Source organism: Durio zibethinus, chromosome 15 (assembly GCF_047325235.1).
Source record: "Durio zibethinus cultivar Kanyao isolate XHJ-2024 chromosome 15, ASM4732523v1, whole genome shotgun sequence".
Lineage (NCBI taxonomy): Eukaryota > Viridiplantae > Streptophyta > Magnoliopsida > Malvales > Malvaceae > Durio > Durio zibethinus.
This window is the reverse complement of record NC_143176.1, coordinates 16,770,996-16,792,706: the sequence shown is the minus strand read 5'-3', so window position 1 is coordinate 16,792,706 and position 21,711 is coordinate 16,770,996. Positions and strand designations below refer to the sequence as shown.

At 30.1% G+C, this 21,711-nt stretch overlaps 1 protein-coding gene and 1 pseudogene across 3 annotated transcripts; both read right to left on the bottom strand.

Moving 5' to 3' along the window:
• Positions 1 to 1,960: 1,960 nt before the first annotated feature.
• Positions 1,961 to 9,884, bottom strand: LOC111302399 (E3 ubiquitin-protein ligase BIG BROTHER-like). Of its 2 annotated transcripts, none has more exons than XM_022898324.2 (8): positions 9,241 to 9,884; positions 8,689 to 8,848; positions 8,158 to 8,395; positions 6,494 to 6,528; positions 6,151 to 6,195; positions 4,394 to 4,521; positions 2,402 to 2,510; positions 1,961 to 2,249 (listed from the first exon to the last, which is right to left on the bottom strand). In XM_022898324.2, the coding sequence occupies exons 2-8, from the start codon at positions 8,827 to 8,829 to the stop codon at positions 2,199 to 2,201; spliced, it is 747 nt and encodes a 248-aa protein (XP_022754059.2). In that variant the 5' UTR covers positions 8,830 to 8,848; positions 9,241 to 9,884; the 3' UTR covers positions 1,961 to 2,198. The 2 variants fall into 2 exon arrangements, with proteins under 2 accessions (XP_022754059.2, XP_022754060.2); XM_022898325.2 differs by having other exon boundaries at positions 8,176 to 8,395; positions 9,241 to 9,570.
• A 3,926-nt stretch (positions 9,885 to 13,810) lies between these two features.
• LOC111301994 (pentatricopeptide repeat-containing protein At2g22410, mitochondrial pseudogene) lies at positions 13,811 to 19,958 on the bottom strand (annotated as a pseudogene). Its single transcript, XR_016328229.1, has 2 exons — positions 14,811 to 19,958; positions 13,811 to 14,145 (listed from the first exon to the last, which is right to left on the bottom strand). The product of XR_016328229.1 is annotated as a pentatricopeptide repeat-containing protein At2g22410, mitochondrial pseudogene (transcript).
• Positions 19,959 to 21,711: the final 1,753 nt, after the last annotated feature.

The following is a 21,711-nucleotide window of genomic DNA, read 5'->3' as shown; positions in this document are numbered from 1 at the left end:
AAACAATAAGTTTTAAAAAGTGTGATCTCAGAAAAAATGCAATTCCAAAGTTTTCTTCCATTTTCAAGGTATCTCGTATTTAGATTTACTCATTTGGATTGGAGAATCTACATATATTAAATCCTGAATAATTACTATAATCTCTTTGGCATATATGATGATAACTTAAATAATCCAATTTTTAATTAAAGGAGATTATTCAATGTGTTTTTGGTCAAAAAATGACTTTAATAATCCTTACAAAAAAATTTAATAGGATTATTCAAGCAGCTTGTGACCAAAAACACCTCGACAAATCGTTGTCAAATTTTTAAAGTGATTATTGAAAGCGATTTTGGCTAAAAATGCCTTGAGTAATCCGTTTCAATTTTTATGAATGGATTATTTAAAGTGTTTCTACCCAGAAAATACTTTAAATAACTCCTTGCAAAAAATTAAATAGGCTTATTAAAGGTGTTTTTGGTAAAAAAAATACCTTGACTAATTCCCTTCAATTTTTTTGAAGGATTATTGATAACGTTTTTGGCCAAAAACGCTTTCAATAGTTCGCTCCCCTTTTTTTTGCAATTATTGAAAGTTTAAAAAAAAAACACCTTAAATAATTCTTTATAAAAAATTGAATAAGGTTAGTGAAAGTAATTATGGCAAAAAATACCTTGAATAATTTTCTTTCAATTTTTGTAAGAGAATTATTCAAGACATTTTTATCTTAAAAATCCCTTAAATAATTCCTTGTAAAAAATTGAATATGGTTATTGAAATCATTTTTAGTTAAAAACGCTTTGAGTAATACAATACAAAAAATTAAATGGAATTACTCAAGTATTTCTGTCCGAAAATACCTTAAATAATTTCTTATAAAAAAAAATCTTTTAATTATTATAAGATCGGTTAATTCGATTATCAATTTTAAAAATCGATAACTAACTAATTTAACAAATCCTAAAATCGACTATAACAAAAAATCAACTAGATTGAATTAAAATGACTATGTTTTATCAATTTTGATCAATTAAATCAATTTGAACCGACATCTGCTCATCCATATTAATCCTTGTCAATTTAACTTTTTGACCGTGATACATTTCAATGAATATTAATTGAGGTATATGTGTTAATATAAAAAAAAGACGAAATAAAGAATTCCAAACTTTGTACCAAAAAAAAAATAATTGCAAACTTTTACCTGGCTCAGGCCCAGGAAAAGCTTACGGCCTATAGTACAAAAAGAATAATGGAAAAAGTATTTTGCTGAGTTAAATGGGTTAAAAAGCTAATATTTCGAGGTCTTGAACTACAATAAATAAAATAAAACATTTAACATGTTTTTCGAATTTTAAAATTTTTTAATATAATACTTAAACTATAAATTTATTGACTACAATACTTAAAAAATTATTTATTCATTACATTACATAATTTAAAATTAATCAAATTTAAAATAAATATCATATTAAATAATAAATTTATAACTCATATTTCATTATAATTTAAAATCATTTGTAACATTAACTCAATAAAAAATTATATCAGACTTTAAACTAAATTTAACAATTTATGTATTTATTTTATATTTATTTCATATCAAATATATATAAAATATAAAAATTATTATATCCAATTCATGTCAACATATTAAACTCTATATATATATATATATATATATATATATATATATATTTTATTTTTATCAAATCCGTTTACCCTAACCTCAATTGATAGGGGTAAAATGAAATTGAAATATAAATGTTCAGCTAGTCCATATATTTAAAAAAAATGCTGGCTTCCTAGTATATATATGCGAAATTATCAAACTAAACAAATTTAAGATTTTAAAAGATTGTCATTCAGCATCCTTCTCCCAGGATGAGACTTGGAGCTTCATTAGCTTATTTGTCTTGAGATTAACTGGCTAGCTTCTTAAAAGTGTGATAATTTCAAAAAAGTAAAGACAAAACAATTGGAAGAAGACTAAAAACATCATTGAAAACTCTATACAATCTCCAGCCTTTCTAGTTAACATATCCATTTTTCTACCATGTTCATACCTTTCATTTATTGCAAAAGCTAATGAACTCTCCTGTTGGAAAGGATCGAAATAAAACATCTTCGTATTAGGGGAAAATACCCAAACTCAAGCCAAAAAAAACAAAATAAAGCATATGAATATTTTCTTTATGTTCGATCCTGATTATTTGTCAACGCTTTGATCCATCACCGAACACCTCAGTGTAACAAATGGGGCAAGCCTGGAGAAATAAAACTGCAGTCAGCGGCTTCTAAAATGCTGCCTAAGAAAATAAAGATAAATGCTTTTAAAGTTTCTTTTTTCTTTTTGGACATTATATGTTACAAATTCAATCAGGAAAAAACGTAAGAAAAGAAAATTTCAGTGACTTACCTTGTTGATGCTAAGCCATCGGTTGCCACATCCAGAGTGGTAGACATGTTTGCATGGCAGGGTAATCTGCCTCTCACCTCTTTTATATTCCATCTGGCAAATTACACATCTAGTCCAAAATAATAATAGTCATAATAAGATTCACCAGCACAATGTCTTGGTCTAGAGAGAAAGAGAGGGAGGAAAATCCAAATTAAAATAAGCTGCAAATTTCAGGTATATGATCGATGTGCCAGACATGCATATCATTCACAAAACCAAGACAATGGCATTATCCACAATCCTGGCTTTATTTTGAAGATTTTAGAATGAATTATGCACACCGTGGACAGTCCTATCACTATCAGTGATCCACTGCTCAGAAGGCAAATGACATTAGATGTTTGGCATACCACAGCCCTAAAGAACGGACCTTCTGAATTATTTCTGAAAAAAAAAAAAATTGCAAACCTGTGCATGGTGAAAGTATCATGGGCCGAGACTTAAGCTTCAAGCTCACAGGATTCTAGGACTCTAGGACACGGGGATGACCTCTTCCACATCCCAAATCAGCATATATCACTGTTCACATCAACTTGTGAGGTATTGTCCACTTCAGCCCACTTGGCCTCATGGTTTTGTCTCACAAAAGGCACTTCACAACTTGAAGGTGATGTGAATATTTATATTCTAAGACCAACTCTAGTACATAGCTGATGTAGGATTCATGACTCCTCACTAGGGCCATGACATCCTCCCCACTCCAACGAAGGCCCACGGTCCTCGGTGGTATATTGCTAGTACCCCAGAGTTGGCTCTGATACCACTTGTCACAATGCGAGACTTAAGCTCCAGGCTCGTGTGGCTTTAGAACACAAAGATGGCCTTTTCCGCGTCTCAGATCAGCCTAACTATTACAATTCACACCAACTTGTAAGGTATTGTCCGTTTCAACTCCCTTTACCTCATGATTTTGTCTCACAAAAAAACACCTCAAAAATTGAATGTGGTATGAACACTTATATCCCAAAATCAACTCTAGTACACAACCGATATGAGATTCATGGCTCTTCACTAAGACCGTGACAAAAAGGCTACCAAATTATTATCTTTCCTTTTCACTGACTCATTATAACCTTTTACAACGTAATTCTAAGCGGGATTCCATAAAATACTATTATTATTGCCGAGGTTGCCAATGGCAGACCATTTATCTACATTTATACATCTATATGCCCACTATTAATTTTAATATATTAACACATTTCAGATTTAATACAACCCCATTAAGTAAATGGACTTTTCCGTCAAGATGAAAGTGGAAAGACTTGACTCAAGACTACAATCCCAATGATCAATAGATTACAGGGCATGAACCTACCTATACATCCTAGTATTACTAGGTTTCTGTACAATGGCATTAAAGGCTGCCTTAAAGAATTTGCTACTCATACATCAAATCTCCCTACTGAAGTCTGCTGACCAGAATGTCTTACTAGTTTCCTAGTTGGTCTTAACTGTTAATAGAACAAATAATCTAATGTGTCCAATTATTTACCTCTTTCAACTTGAGAGTTTAGATTGGTTTTGATGTTTATTCTTGAAAGCATATACACTCAGAGACACTCTCAAGGCATTATCTCTAGCAAATAAATCACTTTTTGTAATCACCCAACCATTTACAAGCTTCTCAATGCTCTATATAAGAATAACTGCTAATAGATAAACACGTTCAATTTGAAGCCTTTTTACAAGAATCAACAATTATACAATAAAAAAAAATGGCAGAGAGAGTTGGTTCATGGAAAGATGAAACCAAGGACACATCTTAAATCTGCATAGATTTATAGTAAATGCAAACAAGACCTTGCAAGCCAGCAAAATTATACATCAAAAAGACCACAAAGAAAAACTAGGGTTGTGTATTACAATTTAAAATCTGTCGACGAACATGACCAGCAGTGACAGGAAATCAAATTTGACAGAGAAAAAAGGTAGAACCACGCACTGTACCTCTCATTCCTTGATTTCTTTCTTGAGAATAAGCTGCACTTGTATTTTGAAACTGGGAGCAAAGAAATAAGTTCTTGGGAGAGACCTCGACTTTGAGTTCCAACAGTCTCCCCTAATTCAAGTAATTCCTACAGTGATAAATACAAACAGCAATGATTGATCAAAACAAAGAACAAGAAAAAAAAATTCACAAATACATAACCAAAATTGTCTGAAATATGTATGAAAATCACTGAATAAAGTTTTATTCAATATTAATTTGTTGTTTTCAATAAAACCAATAGGAATTGACTTACAAAGGATGTTTGCTGCTGAATTACTGTAAAAGATACAATGATTCAACTACAGCGTTTTAACCCTTTAAAATTAAGCAACAATTTCAGCTAGAACAGCAGGCCTTAAGCTATTTCTCTCATCCTGACAGCTTCCTTGTCTGTCTCTAAGTGAGCACAACCAAAAGAGGGGGGGGAGGGCTTAAAACAAGTAGCATGTTGCCTAGACAACTAATGCAGTAATTCTAGCTGGACTTTGAAATAATGCCAGAAATTTTGAATTCAAGGGATCAAAATTAGGCCCTTTGGAGGGAAGAAAATCCTTTGCTCAGAAGCACAGTCAGTCAGGGACAACTAGGAAAAAAAGGTGTCTATTAAATTTTAAAAAAATAATGAGCAGACAGGATTCCAACCTTCTACAGAATTGATTGAACTTAAAGGATGTCAAGTGATTCCAATACTTTATATCTGGCTAATGTTTACCAATAACAATAACCATATACGAGTTAACTTATTTTCTCCTTTTTCTAATTTAAGTTACCACTGCTCTACTGAGAGCACAGTATGAAATCTTTTTCCTGTAATTTCTAAAGAATTCATCAGTGAAAAAAATTCTCTTACCATATAAAAGCAGTTCTGCAGCTGAGTGCTTTTCAAATCAATATGTTGGTTGATCATTATTTATTATTAATTGAAATGTTTGCAATAGATAAGAAATTTTTTCTCAAAGCTAAATTAAGAGGTTCAATGTATCTTTTGCATAAATTAATGTCTAATATTCAAATTTAAACTGCATCTATCAGATGTTATAAGCATTCAAAAGGCAATAGTCATAGATCTTTATTTACTATTAATTGAAACGTTTTTGAAAATATGTTAGCACCCTCATCCCTCGCCTCCCTCCACCCCCAAAAAAAATCAATATATGTTCTATACCCCAAAATATATATACTGCCTGTCATGAATCCACCAACCCAAACAACTAAAACAGGGAGAATGACTTCTGACTCCATCCTGTTTCATAGGTGCCACAATGACATGGCAATCAAATCACAACCCATTCTTTTCTCAATCTGAACTTAATTCTTCCAAACCTAATCACCTACTTCTTCATAGTCTATCTTAATAAAAGGCATTATCAACATAGTTAATTCAACATTTCAGTAAATCTATCTCATGTCTTAAAAGTCAAGTTATCCAAAGCCTGTCTTAACCACAATATATTTTTTTAAAAAAAAGAAATAGAAAGATCAAATAAAACAACAAAGCTAAATAACTTTTTAATGGGTCTTGCAGCCATGGTTTTAATCTTCAAATGCATCTCAATAAACATTTGGCCAATAACTTCATTATATTTTTGTCTTTTTATCAAAATAAGAATTGTACCAAATTAAAAATAAGAGTTAATTGAAATTCTACCAAGAAAAACTTAAGAAATGATACAACTATTAAGCAAGAAAAAAATTAGGAAATTTTGTATCTAACCTCATAAGTCATGTTGTCAGGATCAACGCCATCTTGCCAAATGGCCTGCATATTTTAACAAAGTTTTGCAAAATTTAATTTTTGAACCATGAAACTGAAAACATTAGGATATAAGCCTCCATAACTCTTAAGCATTTAATATTTATTCTTCAAAAAGCATTTACACTCCTCAACATGTAGACAGCATAAAAACTTAGAAGATTCAAATCACAATAAGATGCTGATGCAAATAATCTACTAACATATATAGGTATGAAAATCCATACAATGTGTGTGTGAGAGAGTTATGCACGTGTTCAACAAAGAAAATGAGAGAGAGAGAGAGAGAGAGAGAGAGAGAGACCTGGTAATCATGAGCATTATGTTGTCTCCGTGGACCTATAAAGTCAAAAAAAAAAAAAAAAAAGGGCATTGGATTGGGGAAAATTTTTCAAAAAATCCCAGATAAATATTGTTTTAAGTAAGAATAGGTGCCATCCAACTAATGATAGTGAATTTTGTGATTAATTTACATAATTAGAGAATTTTTATATTAATAAAGTACCACAAAACCAACTTCTGTTTTAACAAATCATACAAACTAATTCAAGTAAGCCACATAACTTCATCTTGGTCAATCAATTTTTTGAACAACTATGCACCTCATGGCAAAAGACATGCACTTGAGAGCATACTCATAAGTAGCTGTTGTTTCTGTTGATGCACCGATTAAGTTAGCTAGGCTGGCGTGAAAGCCATGCTATACCAAACTTAGAGGTATTTGAACTCAGATTGCAACAAAAGCTCAAAATTCAAGATTCAAGCTTTAGTAAACAAGCTCAAATTTCAATTGGATGAGGCTTGAGAACTTCAAGTCAATTAGTCTTGATTTTTCTACAGCAGACACAAGTCAAGATCAGTCTTGCTATATGTGGCAAAGTAATTGTCTCTCTGTAGGGAATGAAGGCAAGGAACTTGCTTGAGAACATAATAAGACTTGACTGCTTGAGTGGTTGTGGACCAGGTCTTAGTCATGGTTTCTCAGTGATACAGCACGTGCTAGTCAGGACCAGGACCACTGTTGTATTGCAAGATTCTAACACAGCTAGTCTAAAAACCATACTAGCTAAGAAGTTGACCAGCTGAACCCAGCAACTCCTCCAGGTAGGAAAAACACATCTCATGAGAACATTGTAAGTCGGTTTTTGTACTAGGAAAAAATATTAAAGAAGGATCCTGAAGAAGCATTAGGGAGGGGGATGAGAAACCAGTAAACCAATGTTATTGCGATTGAGAACTCTCAGTTATTGCTGTATTACAGGTTTGATGATCACTTTAAGACCAGCCTGGTGATACAGAAGAATACATTCTACTTCATGATCAAAAAGGAGGAAATGACACCTCAAAAGTAAAAGACAGCCAACTCTATATTGTCCATCTTGGCAAAAAGTCAAAAACTATCACCAAGGAAAAACGAACTTTTTGGATAGCTTTGAAAATTTTGTATCTCCTAGACTGGGCCCTTTTTTTAGGATCAAAGGAAATATAAACACAAACTAACCATGAAGGTCACTGAATTCTCAATTTTGTCTTCAATCATTAGTGGTTTAAAGTTTAAAATCCACCAAAACAGAGAAGCTGGGTAATCTGGGAGTCAAGAACTTGATTCTTAGAAACCAAGGCATCCAATCATAAAAACTAGGGAAAAGCACAAAGTTGTGAAACAATTTGACAATTCATTGATCATAATAGAAAATTAAAGTCCTATGGAGAAATTTAATTCATCATATTATCCAACACTAGTTAGCACAAGCAATCTTGAGATGGAAAGAGCTAGTTATTAGTGATTTATTAAGGGTATTTTAACAGTTTAACCATGTTGAAACATGTGATTGACATAATGTTTGGCCTAATTGTAAATTTCAACATGTCACAATTTAGACATCACCATAAACCTTCTTATCATTACATTTGATAACTTCAAAAACAAATTTGAAACTAAACACCAAAACAGAACTGAAAACTTACAATCTACTGGGTTTTCACCTGAGGTTGCATTTGCATTTCCTTCATATTCCATATTTATTGCTGCAGTCTGTTCATTGCTCGTTGATGAGGAATTCTCTGATGCCCTTCTATATTCATCAACGCCTAGTTCATAGTTACTCACCTCGTAACTATGACCATGGTCATAATATGAAGTATTTCCAGAATCAGATAATCCAAACTTGTAAAAGCTCGTAGTCATCGATGGGTACACACTCTCCTGCAGACAGAAAATCCATTTTTGGCTGTGACAAATTGCAGCAATTCATTTACAATAAAGCATCTAATATACATGCAAAAGATATGAACCAAATCCTTCAAACACTCCCAGTCCCAGAGACACACATTCTTGCAAGCTAAGAAACAGATACCTCAACACACCAATGGATCAATTACAATCAACTTTCCAAAAAATGGGCATAGGTTTCAACTGATTATTCTCGAACATGCATAGACCTTAAAGGAAATCATTTCAGTAAATTCAAAAGACACAATTTTGATAATAAATGGTACCTGAACATGGGAAGCACCATCGAAAATGAAATTGACATGTTGATAAGTAAGACCTTCGAAATATTCCATAAAGCTCCCAGCGCTATTATAAGGGTAGCTACTGTTGATGTATTGAACTTCCATGTATGGATTCCAACTCATTTCCAAAAATCCAACTAATCTACAAACACAAAAAATACCAAAAGCCATAAACATTTACATTTCAAAATTGTAATAGTAATAGAAACAACATATAAAATTAAAATTATAAAAAAAAATCCAGATGCAAACCTGATCTACTCAAAATTTTCACTAACTGCTAGAATTTGAGTATTCTAGCATTCAAGAAAGATTTATATAGCAATGCAATAAAGAAAGATTAAAAATTAAACTATAAGCAAATTTTAATAATCTCTAGAAGAACAAGTTATGTGAAAAGATGAGTTACTGCAACAAAACGGGCTACGTGTTAGCAGATTTTCAAGTAAATGACAATGTGAAAAACAAATTGATTGATTTTCCGTTCGGCTACATAGAATGCAGGAAAATGAGGAAGAAAGAGAAGAAAATTACTGTTAAGCTTAGTCTGAGCAGATCTATGAGTAATCTACTGACAAGCTTGCTTTCCGGTTACTTTTACCCTGAATTCTCTCCGCAACCAAACAGAAAAACGACAGAGATAAAAAAAACTTAAAACTACGTCATTATACTAATTTCGGATCTCCAGGTGAGAAAATGCGAGATTTTTTCGGGAAAACTGAAAAATGGGAGAGTGAGAAATGGATTGAAGGGATCAATAGAGAGAGATAAAAGAGGCGAGTGAAATATAAAATCCGATTAAATATTAAAAGTAACAATATTTAAATACAAAATATTGAAAAGAAAAGGAAAGTAAATAAAGGGAGAAGAGAAGAGATTCTTTGGGAAATAATGAGGAGATTAAAGAACCCACATTCATCGCTTTTAAACAAACAACTCTCTCTTTCTCTCTTTTTTTTCATTTTTATTTTGTTTTTAATTAATTATATTAGAAGAAATCAAATTTTTTGGTTATATGGCGCCTTTACGCTGTAGTTTCAGGAACACTCTTAACTCCGTTAGATGATAAATGATGGCGTGTCTGGCGGTATCAGATAAGATAATTTAATGCCTCTACTTACTTCCCTCCTTGATTTTCCCCCCTCTTTTCTCTTTACTGTACAACCCCCGAGAAGCGCATTAAATTGGTCCTGAGAAACGTACTTATATCTATTCATTTTATATTAAAAATAAATAAAATATAAAAAAATAATGCTCGTTACATCCCATTTCATATGTCTTCTGTTGATTTTTTTTGTCAAATCAATTCAATTTTGATCACATTTTTATTAAAATCATAAAATTAAAATTTTTAAAATAAATTTTGTAAAGTTTGAATTTTAAAATTTTCAAAATATATTTATAAAAGTTTTTAATTTAATATAATAATTTTCAAAATAATAATCAAAATTTAATTTGTTTGACAAAAAAGTCAAAAGAAACATATAAAATGGGATAGAATAAATATTAAATTTATTTTATTACATTAAAATAAAATATATTCGCTATTTTATAAAAATTTAAATATTCTTTATTTTTATTTTCACGTCCATAAAAACATATACTTATTCAATCCTACTTTAGATGGATCCGATTAATATTTTTATTAAAATTAAAAATAAAAATTAATTACTCCATTTTTTTTCTTTAAATCTCAAGTACCAACGTCATTATGCATTAATTTTTATGGTGGGTGATGGGAAGAAAATGATTTCTTGGCACTTGGCAGTATTTGATCACATGTTGAAACCAAAAATATGTGCTGTCGCTACGTAAAACTACTTTTATAATTATAAAATGGAACCAAATCCCAAAATTATTGTGGTACGCAACTTTTTCCATCACTGATTTCATCCCACATGATTCAAATCTTTTTCTTTTAGATAAAGCTTTACACAATAATATCTCAATTTAGAGATAATTTAAGTATTCTATTTATTTTGTATTAAATATATAACTAATAAAAATTATTGTATTTTAATTTATGTTAATATATTAAATATGAAATATATTTTTTAAGTTTTATCAAATTTATATATAATTTTATCAAAATTTTGAATTATATTATTTTTTATTATTTTTATATTATATCATAATTTGTTTATATATTAAATACGAAATATAATTTTTAATTTTTAATGTTTATTAAATTTATGTATAATTTTTATATTAATTTTTTTATCAATGCCATGCACAAAGTTTTTTATTATATTTTAAATAATTTAAAATTTTAATTTATACTAATTTTTATTATATATAGATAAATAAAAATATTCATAATCACTTATAATTTGTAGTTTCAAATTACAAAAACCGTTTATATATAAATTATTATGAAAGAATCTAAATAAATAATATGAAAGTTTTAAATTTTGAAAGTAAAATTATATGCAAATATCAATGAGAAAATTAATTTATTGTTCACAATTACATATACTTTTAAAAGTATATATTATTTTAATATAAAAATTAAGATTTACACATATGATATATCATGGAAGACTTTTATATTTAATTTTAAAATTTTACCATGTCAAACTTTTATAAAAAAAAAAAATGATTGTGAGAAGAAATTATAAATATATTTGATAATTATTTAATTTTAAAAAATTTTAAAATTTTAAAAATGTAGTTTATCTAGATTTAATTTTAAATTAAGATAAAAGAGATTAGTATATAAATTTAGATATATGTGTAATTTTAAATTGGAAATAAAATATTTTTTATTTTAAATTATAGGAAAATAAAGACAAAAAATGGATAAATAACAATGATTCAATTACAAACTTTATTTATTTAAATTTATGTGAATATTGATTTAGACGGTATATAATTTTTTATGATTCTTAAGATTTAAATATTTAATCTTTAAAAACTATTTGAATTGAATAAGAGTGAAGTATGAGAAGATATATTTTATTAGATTTAAATTAAGACACATCTTATATATTTTGAAAAATTTTGACAAATGTAAATTTTGAAACTTTAAAATTTTTAAAAATTAAATAATTGATTGAATAAACTTATTTAAAAATATTATATATGTCAATAATATAAGTTATTCACTTAGACATTTACATAAACAAATCTTATTGATTTTTTTATATATATTGTAATATAATATGATATATGATATATATATATGATATGATAACATTATTGTATTATATATAAAATTATCAAGTCTCTCAAATTAGGTGAGAAAACATATGATTTTTGTTCGTGATTAAGTTGCCAATTCTAGGCTTCTACTTTAATCCAAGAAAAAGGAATTGTAAACCCCAAAAAGAAGAGAGTTTGAACCAAAATCATGAAAGGACTTTGATTTTTGAAGTTAGGCTTACCAAAATTGAACCCATGGACCCCATTTTCAGGCCAGATCCTATTACAGTTGCCAGGGGGGTTCCTAGTTAGCGGTTGGATGGTGAGCAGAAAAATGAAGCATGTGATTTGGTTGGAAAAGAGAGATCACCAAAACCATCTGATGCTCCCTTGAGTAGGTTGGCGTCGGTTGAGGTTGGTTAAGAATCAACCTTTAATAGAACACACTTCTTTTGTCCAAAAATACAGGGTTTTTGGCTTACCTGTAATATCAAAGTAGTAGATAAAATGTGGAGGTAACATTTGTTTATGGTTATTCATTCCTTTTCTTAATTCATTGGTTGCATCGAACTTTTGTTTTGTGTAGATTTTATAATTTTTGTATTTATATAGCATAAAATATTAATAATTTATATATTCATATTATATTTTATATAAAAATTACTTATCAAATTTGTATAATATAAAAAAACACAAAGTAAATTTTTTTATTTTTATTAAATTCATATATAATTTTTGTTAAAATTTTAATACATATCACATTCATATTTTTAGTATCATTTTTTACCGTATAATTATATTCTATTTTAAATTATCAAATTTAATTTTATATTAATGAAAGTTTATAAACATTAACTTAAAATAATTACGATGTTTTTTAAAAAATTCATTAATATAGAATTCTCATAAATGCTACAATTTTTTTTTTATAAATATCAATACGAATTATAATTAAAACATATAAATATCGATGAATAGTTTTCATGTTTTAATCTTTTTTGCTGTTTTCTAGCCATTTCTATGCCAATTGGTAAAGCAATATTTTTCAACTTGGAATACCAGAAAAAAAAAAAAAATTGGAAGTATAGTAGCAGTACACGATGTTGTGAAGATAAACATGAAAACAAGCCCGTTAAAGTTCATAATCTCAAAAATTCTAAGCACCTATTCTTTATTATGAAAAACAAAATAAGAAACAGCATAAAAAGAATCAAATCATACAACACTTTTTGGAATTTACTGAAATGGGACCTACATTGTTGTTGGCCTGCAAAAGAACTCAACCCAGAATTGAGAATCAAAATTTCAGCAAAGAAATTTATTCCTATGTCATGCCAGGCCTGGTTAGCATAGTATTAGGTTTCCTACCATGTGCGCAAAGAGAAGGAATTTTTTACATATGTTTTATCAACTTTTTATAAAAGAGATTGTAGTCTTAAAATAATAAATGAAGCTGCATCCGAAAAAATGAGTCAAAATTATTCTATTTACATTGATATGCAACAAGTCTGCTAGTTCAAGATATCCTAAAAATGGCTATCAAACTTTTGGGTGTTTTCCTTTTAATGCTGTGTAACACTTGAGTTTGGTCACCTAAGTAAGAAACCGTGATCAATGCATGTGGATCTATCTTTTTTTTTTTTTTTGGTAGATAATGTTGTCAAGATTAAATTTTGATTATTAAAATTAAGAATCTAAAAATAAAATTTAATTCAATCCATAATATTAAACAGATTTAAAATTAAAATATTAACATTTACAATTTTTTATCTTTATTCTCAAACTACACCAAAAAATTTAAGCATCTAATGTTCTATCAACAAATCACATTATTATTAATTATATAGATTTACTTTTATCTTAACATTTATAATTGCGATAATCCTATGAAGAAGTCTTTCTTACCTATCTTTCTTTTTTTTTTAGGTACACTAATATGTAATGATTTAAAAATTTTTTAGACATAGAATTACTTTTTTTCAATTCAAGATTTAAACTCGAAGATTTCAATTTAGAGTAGTAAACTTTAATCCTCATTACAATATCAAGGCAATCACTTCATCTGTATTAAGAAACAATTTCCTATTGAAAAAATAAAAACCAATAAAAACAAGAAGTTTGCCTTTCCCAATTCTTTTGAAAGAATGTTAGATGGCTTCTTCATCCATATGACTAAGCAAGCAGGCAGGCCCACAAGAAAAGGTAGTGCTGCATGCATACCAATAATTTTGTTGTCCAATAACTTTTCCAGTTGGACTCAGAACACAATCTACCAAAGCCAATAGGCTGATGCAATCACTGCCAAGATAAAAGAGAGCAAAAGCTGTAAGGCATGTGGGAGAGAGAGAGAGATGGCGAAGAAGCAGAAATGAATTATAAGTGAGAGACAGTGAAACCCATCAAAACATAGCGTGCAAGCAAGGACGAATCATTCTATTCCTACATTCCTTTTGTCTGTACACTTGTCAGCAAAATCAAAAAGAATCCCAACAGTAAAACCAAACTCATCAAAACATGTATTTCCAATCTCAAGATGTCAAACTACATATTGTTTATGTTGTTTTCTCTTTAAAATATGGTAGCAATAACTTGAAATTGTCCTGAAAGACCATGAAGCAAGATTAGTGTCAATTCTGACTCTGCTGGTGGCAGTAAATAGAAATTGTCTCAAATACCATGAAGATGCAAGCAACATCATTTTCTTGAGCGGAAATAAAAACATTCCTCAATTCTGGCTTCTGTACAGAGACCTAGTCATATAAACAGGCTTTTATGCATCAGTTCAAGAATAAATTTTGGCTTTTCAATCATTTCCAATATAATAAACTTTATTCTATCGATGGACTGCAATGCATCAGTTCCTACAAGGGTCCAAAAATGTGTTATGCATCCTAATTAAAAGAACTAGATAGAGAAAATGGAATATATATATATATATATATATTTATATTTATATACTCAACTCAGCTGGTGCAAGTCTACACCAATCAGAAGAAAGTGCTTCACAGACTTGAGCATATAATCAGAAGCCAATCCTGGGCAACTGCTTGACCTCTGTCTTCACCACCTTTTAAAGTTGACAACAAACCCACAATTTTATTTTGTGTACTCAGAAATGAAATAAAAAGTTTCTCAAATCCAATCCAATGTTTCAATGAATAGTCTTATTTGCCTACGTAGCCAATTTGTGTTGCTAACATGAAAGGTTATCAAATTATTCATGAAGAGGGCTTTGATAACATGCCGGCATGGCTTGATTGCACCCCCAGTTCCATGTCTTTACCTTTTTGTGTTTAGTGCCTCACTTTCTGTGAACACAATATCAACAATCTTTGATCATTGTATTTATCTTTTTGCTTAAACTCCATGTCAAGCCGCCTCCAGTCCTACATGTTATTGCAATGCCATGATAGAAATTATGAAATATTAAACCACATAATAGTGTTGATTCCTGGTTGCTCTAATAATTTCATAAGCATGCTCTGTCATGAATCCCATAAACACAATGATGACAAGATAGATTATCAGTGCTCGAAGCCTGGGAAACTTTAAACACTTAAAGCACATCGTGTAAAAAAGAGAATACCTTCTTGAATCTGTCACCCTACAGTACTAAACCCCTTCGGATTTAGATAGATCATGGAAAAAATGTGCAGTATCCTGATCAGATTTCATCCAATTTTGGATTTAATCTTGGAATATTGAATAATAGAACCATTCCAAAGGCAAGAAAAGCTGCTCTAACAATCATATATTTGCTCAATGGCAAAATACCTGATTGGCAAGCATTCTGCCACTGAGTCTTGAAAACCACAGAGCAATTGAAACAACCAATTATTACAATTCCTCTGATATGGTAAAGCCTTCGTTCAATAATTTCCTTTGAATTAGACTGTTGGGTTTCAAGTTCCAAGCCCAAGAGAAAGTCATTTTAATATTTAGGAAGACCATATGGAAATTCAGCAATTTCCAATTGTCGTGTTAGCTGAATTATGCAATCATAAATCTGTTCAGATTTAGAATGAGACTTATCTCTAACAATGAACTCATAAACAGTGCCATTGACGTCAATTGAGCTAAAACCAGGGATCTTCTCTACTCCTCTCTCTCTCTCATCATCTTCCTAACCTTCCCTGCTTCCTCTCACATATTTGCATCCCCATACATATAGGCAAGCAGTACATAAATGCCACTATCATGAGGGTCCATTTCTAGAAGTTTTAAAGCAACTCTTTCTCCCATTAAAAAGTTTCCATGCATCCGGCATGCAAAGAATAATGCTCCCCACACGACAGCGTCAGGTTCAATTGCCATGCTCTTGACAGGCTCTTCAGCTTCGTCTAAAAGCCCAGCCCTACCAAGAAGGTCCACCATACATGAATAGTGCTTAAGGTGAGGGGACAGCCCGAACTCAGACGTCATCTGGGTAAAATATTTACAACCCTCTTCCACCAAACCACCATGACAGCAAGCTGACAAAACTCCAAGAAAGGTAAGCTAATCTGGCCTCAACCCCACTTCAATCATCTCTGAGAAATAAGATAGGGCATCATGTGCATTTCCATTAGGCACCAAACCTCCAATAATTGATGTCCAAGTCAGAATTTCCAGATGGCATCTCATTGAAAACCTGAAGGGCCTTTGTGATGTTCCCACACTTAGCATAGAGGTCAACTAGAGCAGTCCCAAACGCAACATTCAAATAAAGTTTGTGTTTTTCAGTATAATGATGAATCCAAATTCCGACGTCAAGAGCTCCAAGTTGTGAGCAAGCAATAAACAATAAACCATGGTCACCTCATCAGGCTTTATACCACCAGCCCGCATTTCATGAAACAAAGCCAAAGCCTCCTTAGTGCACTTGGCTTGAACATAACCACCAATCATCGCACTCCACGGTACAATGTCCTTCTCGAGGATCCCATCAAAAAGCTTCCAAGCAGCATCCAAAAGCGCTAATCTAGCATATCCAACGACCATTGTAGTACAGGAAATAATCGTTTTCTTCTCCATATTATCAAATATCCTTTGTGCTACATCAAGACTCCCACACTTAACATACATGTCCATGAGTGCATTAGCTAATGGAATTGTCAAATTCAATCCACACTCTTCAATAAACTTATGAAAATCTCTCCCAAGTTTCAAATCTTCCAACTGTGCACACGAAGAAACTACCCAATCATCGTCACCTCATCTGGCTCAACTTCCTCCTCCTGCATTTTCCTATAAACCCCAATTGCCTTCTTTGCTCTTCCACACCTAACATAGCCGTTAATCAAATAATTTCAAGAAACCAAATTTCTACCTCAACTTTCATCAAACACCTTAGATGCGGATTCCAATTCACCAGTTGAAATAAAAACCTAGATTACACCATTGTGAACATAAATGTTTGCATCAAAACCCAATTTCAAAACATGACCGAGAATTTCAAAACCCAAATAATTCAATATTAAAAAGGAACAAGCTTTAAGCAAAGAAGGGTAAGTATAATTATCCGGCCTAATACACCCATTATTTCTAAGCATTTGCTTATAAACAAAAATGGCTTCTTTGGGGTTTTCACTCGCTGCACAGCCTCTGATAGTAACATTCCCTGAAAAAAAATTGGGGTTTTGCAAATCGTACAAACTTTTAATGCAATGATCAAGATTTTTGTCTTCTGATAAGGCACAAAAGGCGATAAGGCGGCTGGAAAAGAACCAATCTGAAATTAAGCCTTTAATGATCATTTGGGTTTGGATTGTTTCAGTTGGAGTAAGGATTTGCATCTTTGTAGGATCGAGAGAAATGGGTTATTGAGAAAGAAGGCATGGGTGTTGTTACAGTTGGTGGGAGGTTCTTTTCCTTTTGCATGACAGAAGGATGATGGTGCCTATCAACCATAACACAGAAAATAACCTACACAAGAAACCAAATATTATGATTATAATGAGCTGGAGAAAAAAAAAACATGACCCTGATGCCTCAAATCGTGAAACCACAAAATTGAGAAGATATATAAAATTATAACAGCAAAACTGTTAAACACCATTTGGGCATAAAGCAGTTGATAGAGCAAGCATACACAAAAGAAACAGAAACAATATCTGGCACTATACAACAAGAACCCACTTAGGTTCCAGATGTACGCAAAGTCAATTGGAATAAAAACTAGTTCAAGTGAATGAACATTTGTCCCCCCAGCTCACAAAATATAGGCTTTTCTTGCCATTAAGCTTCATTTTGCATGGTTGCACTATCCAAAACTTTCCTCTTTATTATCACTTATTAATTTACACAACACCATCCACCTTGAAACATAAGGGCAATGGCAACATGAATATTTCAGCTCAAAAATTTTAAAATAATAAATGAAAAATGCTCAAATATGAGAGAAAAAAACACTAGAAAAGAGAGGATATGAAACCAACAGATGTAGCAAATCCCTGATAAGCTTAACCATTAAAATTCATGCACTTAAGAAAAGCAAACCAACTAGTATGTCACATACTCATAAGAATGGATTGGGATTAAAATAGGAACAATTAGCAAGGAAATGGTGTTTGAGGAAAAAAATCAATTTAGTCTTTTGATGAGATCAATGTTTAATCTATAAAATTACGTAAATCTAAATAATATGTAAAATGATCCATGAGGACAGATTGAGAGTAAAGTTCTGACTAATGATTAGACTTAACTCATCATAGAGATCTTAAGCCAAGCTGCTTGTCCACCAAAAGCACCAAAATTAGTATACTATGAATGCACAAATTCTGGTCTGCAATGAAATTGAAACCATGCTGCATCCCTTAAAAGTTAAAAGCTACTCCTACCAATTCAAACCAAACCAACTGCCAAAGGCTTGAATAGAAAATTTATATAGTTTTCATTCAAGATAGCAACTTTTTTGTTCAAAGAAAAGATCACATGTTTATTTGATCTGAAAAATAACCCAATAAATTTCAAAAAGAAAAATAACCCAATAAATCAACCTCCCTACTATAATTAGATATAAATGACACCAGAAAAAGACACAACTGGAAATCATGAAACAGTTAATAACCCTCCATCCAAGTGAAACACAAAACATATATATCAGTTTCAATCAGACCCAGATCCAACAGAAGACATACACAATAAAAATACTTAAAAATAACCAAACAAATACATTATACAGGTAAAAAGATGTATATCAGACTAAAAACTGACTGAACTGTAAAAGAGGCCTGAAATGGGTTTTACAAGAAGTAGAAACAAGAGTTCAAATACAAGAGCAAAATGTAAGCCGAAATGAAAACAGCACACCCATTAAACCCAAAGAAAAAAAAAAAAAACTTATCAGTGAAACAATCCCACATTACATAATGATGTAAATGGCAGAGAAAAGCTAGCAGCTTTCTAAGGAAAATGAAATACAAGAAAAGAAAGAAAGAGATAAAAAGCCAACCTTGAAATGTGGAAAGAGTCAGACAAGAGAGAACTACGGAAGGGAAAATGAAATGGAGGAGTTTGGACACAGACTTTTATGTAGACAGAGCTGTTGGTTATGGTTTACGAAGGCTTACTAGATAGAACGATGGGAAGCTTTTATATGTGTGTTGAAGAAGTGCAATTGGGATAGCCTTTTAATGAGAATGTACTTTCCTTAAATCCTTTGATTATCATTTTTCAAAAGAATATTTGATTTTTTTTTCTATATTTGAAATTGTCCAAATCAAATTATTTATTATAGCATAGAATTATGATGAAATTTAAAATCTTCAATTCATATACTTTTAATATGATGCAATTATGATTTAACTATGGTATTTTTTTATTAATGAAAAGAGTGAATATATTTACATATTATCTACACAAATACTTGCATACTAGGAACCATGAAGTTTTTTTTTTTTTTTTTTAATTTTATTGAAAGAACAATGAAAGTTTATGGAATGAAATAAAGTAAAAAAAAAAAAAAAATTTAAATATGTATCTAAATGCTAAATATGATCTCTTAAGTCTTAATCAAAGTGAAATCATTTTATTTTGGATTTATTTCATTATTTTGATTGTTTACTTAGGATATTGTTTAATGCTTGTCTTTAACCATTAAATTCTTTCAAATTCTTTTTCAAGTAATAGTGTCAAATTTGTCTTTTAGGATATTTGATCTCATAAAATGTAAAAATTCAAATGGTATGAAAAGTTCTTTGTAAAAAAAAAAAAAAACTTTATGATGTGGAAGTTGTTCTTATAATTACAATAACAATTAATGATAAAAAAATAAATACAAAGAAGTCTCTTTTAAATTGCTGTAAGGTGTCAAGTTGAATATCCAATCTAAAATTTATGGTGAAATTTTCGTGTACATTCATGGAATATTTGGTCTTTTATTTTGTAAGGAAAACTTGATTTAACCACTATTATCATTATTTAGGGAACATTTCATCTATCATTATTTATATTGTAATCCTACAATTAATCAAGTACAATAAAAAATTATATAAGGATTTATCACTTAAAAACATGAATTTTAGCAAATTTTTTTGATGGAACCAATACACTATTGAAATACTTATAAGCTATATCCTTTCCCTATTTAATAGAAGACTCGAGACCTAAATCCTGATCTTTCCTTGAATCTCATTTATGTATATTTTAAAAATATATATACAAATGAACCTCCCCTTTATGATAGGAAAGGCATGTAAATAAAACGTTGATAAGAAAAACTTTTTTAATTGGATTAGGCAGCAGTTATATATAATAGAGGATTAATGTTAAGGATGATTTTTAAATTATAATAAAATATTTAATATGATTTTAAAATTTAAAAATTTTTTAATGTTTTATTTAAATTATAAATCTATTAATTAGTGTGATATTTGAAATTAGTTATATTAGAGTAAGTATCACATTAATTATTAAATTCATAATTCATGTATCATATAAAAAATTTTTAAAATTCAATTATCACGTTAATATTTTATTATAATTTAAAAATAATTCATGATACTAATTTTATAATAAATTATTAACCCACAAGAGATTAATCTAGCTTATAAGGAGAAGAAGAGTTTCTTTTTCGTGTTACCGAGAGAATATACTCTTAAAACAATCCAAAAGAGGATTAAATTTAGACAAAATTTAAATACATATAAAAAATAGATTATTAAGGAAAGTTGGCATTGAGCAATAAAATGGAATAATTTATATCTATATTGTATTGGGGGTGGGTCCATAGCTTTGCTTGGAATTTTATTTTATGATCCCTGATGAACAATTTTGACAAGCAATCGCAAGACGCAAAGCTGTTCACTTTATCTTTGGTTGGTATGCAATGTGAATGCTACAGTGTTCAAAACTCCTCTTTCTCATTTACAATTTGGCTTTCACATTTGATTTTTTTTTTTTTTTTTTAGAATAGTTCAATTTGGCAGCTATTTCTCGTTTATAACTAAATAACCAAAAACTATTTTGACCATTATTTGCGCGCTTTTACTTTTCTTAAGGTTCCGGTCAACGGGTTAACTGATACATTTATATATTGGTTACGATTTTAGAATATTATTTGTAAGAATATTTTGTTCATTTAATGTTCGATTTTCATTAAATTCAAAAGGAGATTATGTACCCAAAGGAATGTATTAATTATAATTTTTTTTAATGAAATCATCCTAACCATATTAAAAGTAACATATTAATGAATCAAGTTTGGTCTAAGTGATGCCTTAGAATGTTTTAGATCCAATTTTGGGAATTTAATTATTGAATTAGATTCATTGTGAGTAGTGTGTAAAAAAAAAAAAAAAGAAACTGGTGCTTGGCATCAAAAAGATCTTTTTATATCATGTGATTAATCAATGATTAACAGCAATTTTGTGGAAGAAAGAAAGA

Bases quoted from the DNA above. Each gene is read 5' to 3' on its own strand.
- LOC111302399 (XM_022898324.2), bottom strand. From the start codon at position 8,829: ATGAGTTGGAATCCATACATGGAAGTTCAATACATCAACAGTAGCTAC. The intron at 6,196-6,493 runs GTCTCTCTCTCT...TAAAATATGCAG, and splicing joins ATAATGCTCATGATTACCAG to GCCATTTGGCAAGATGGCGT. The intron at 4,522-6,150 runs GTTAGATACAAA...TTATCACTGTAG, and splicing joins CTGACAACATGACTTATGAG to GAATTACTTGAATTAGGGGA.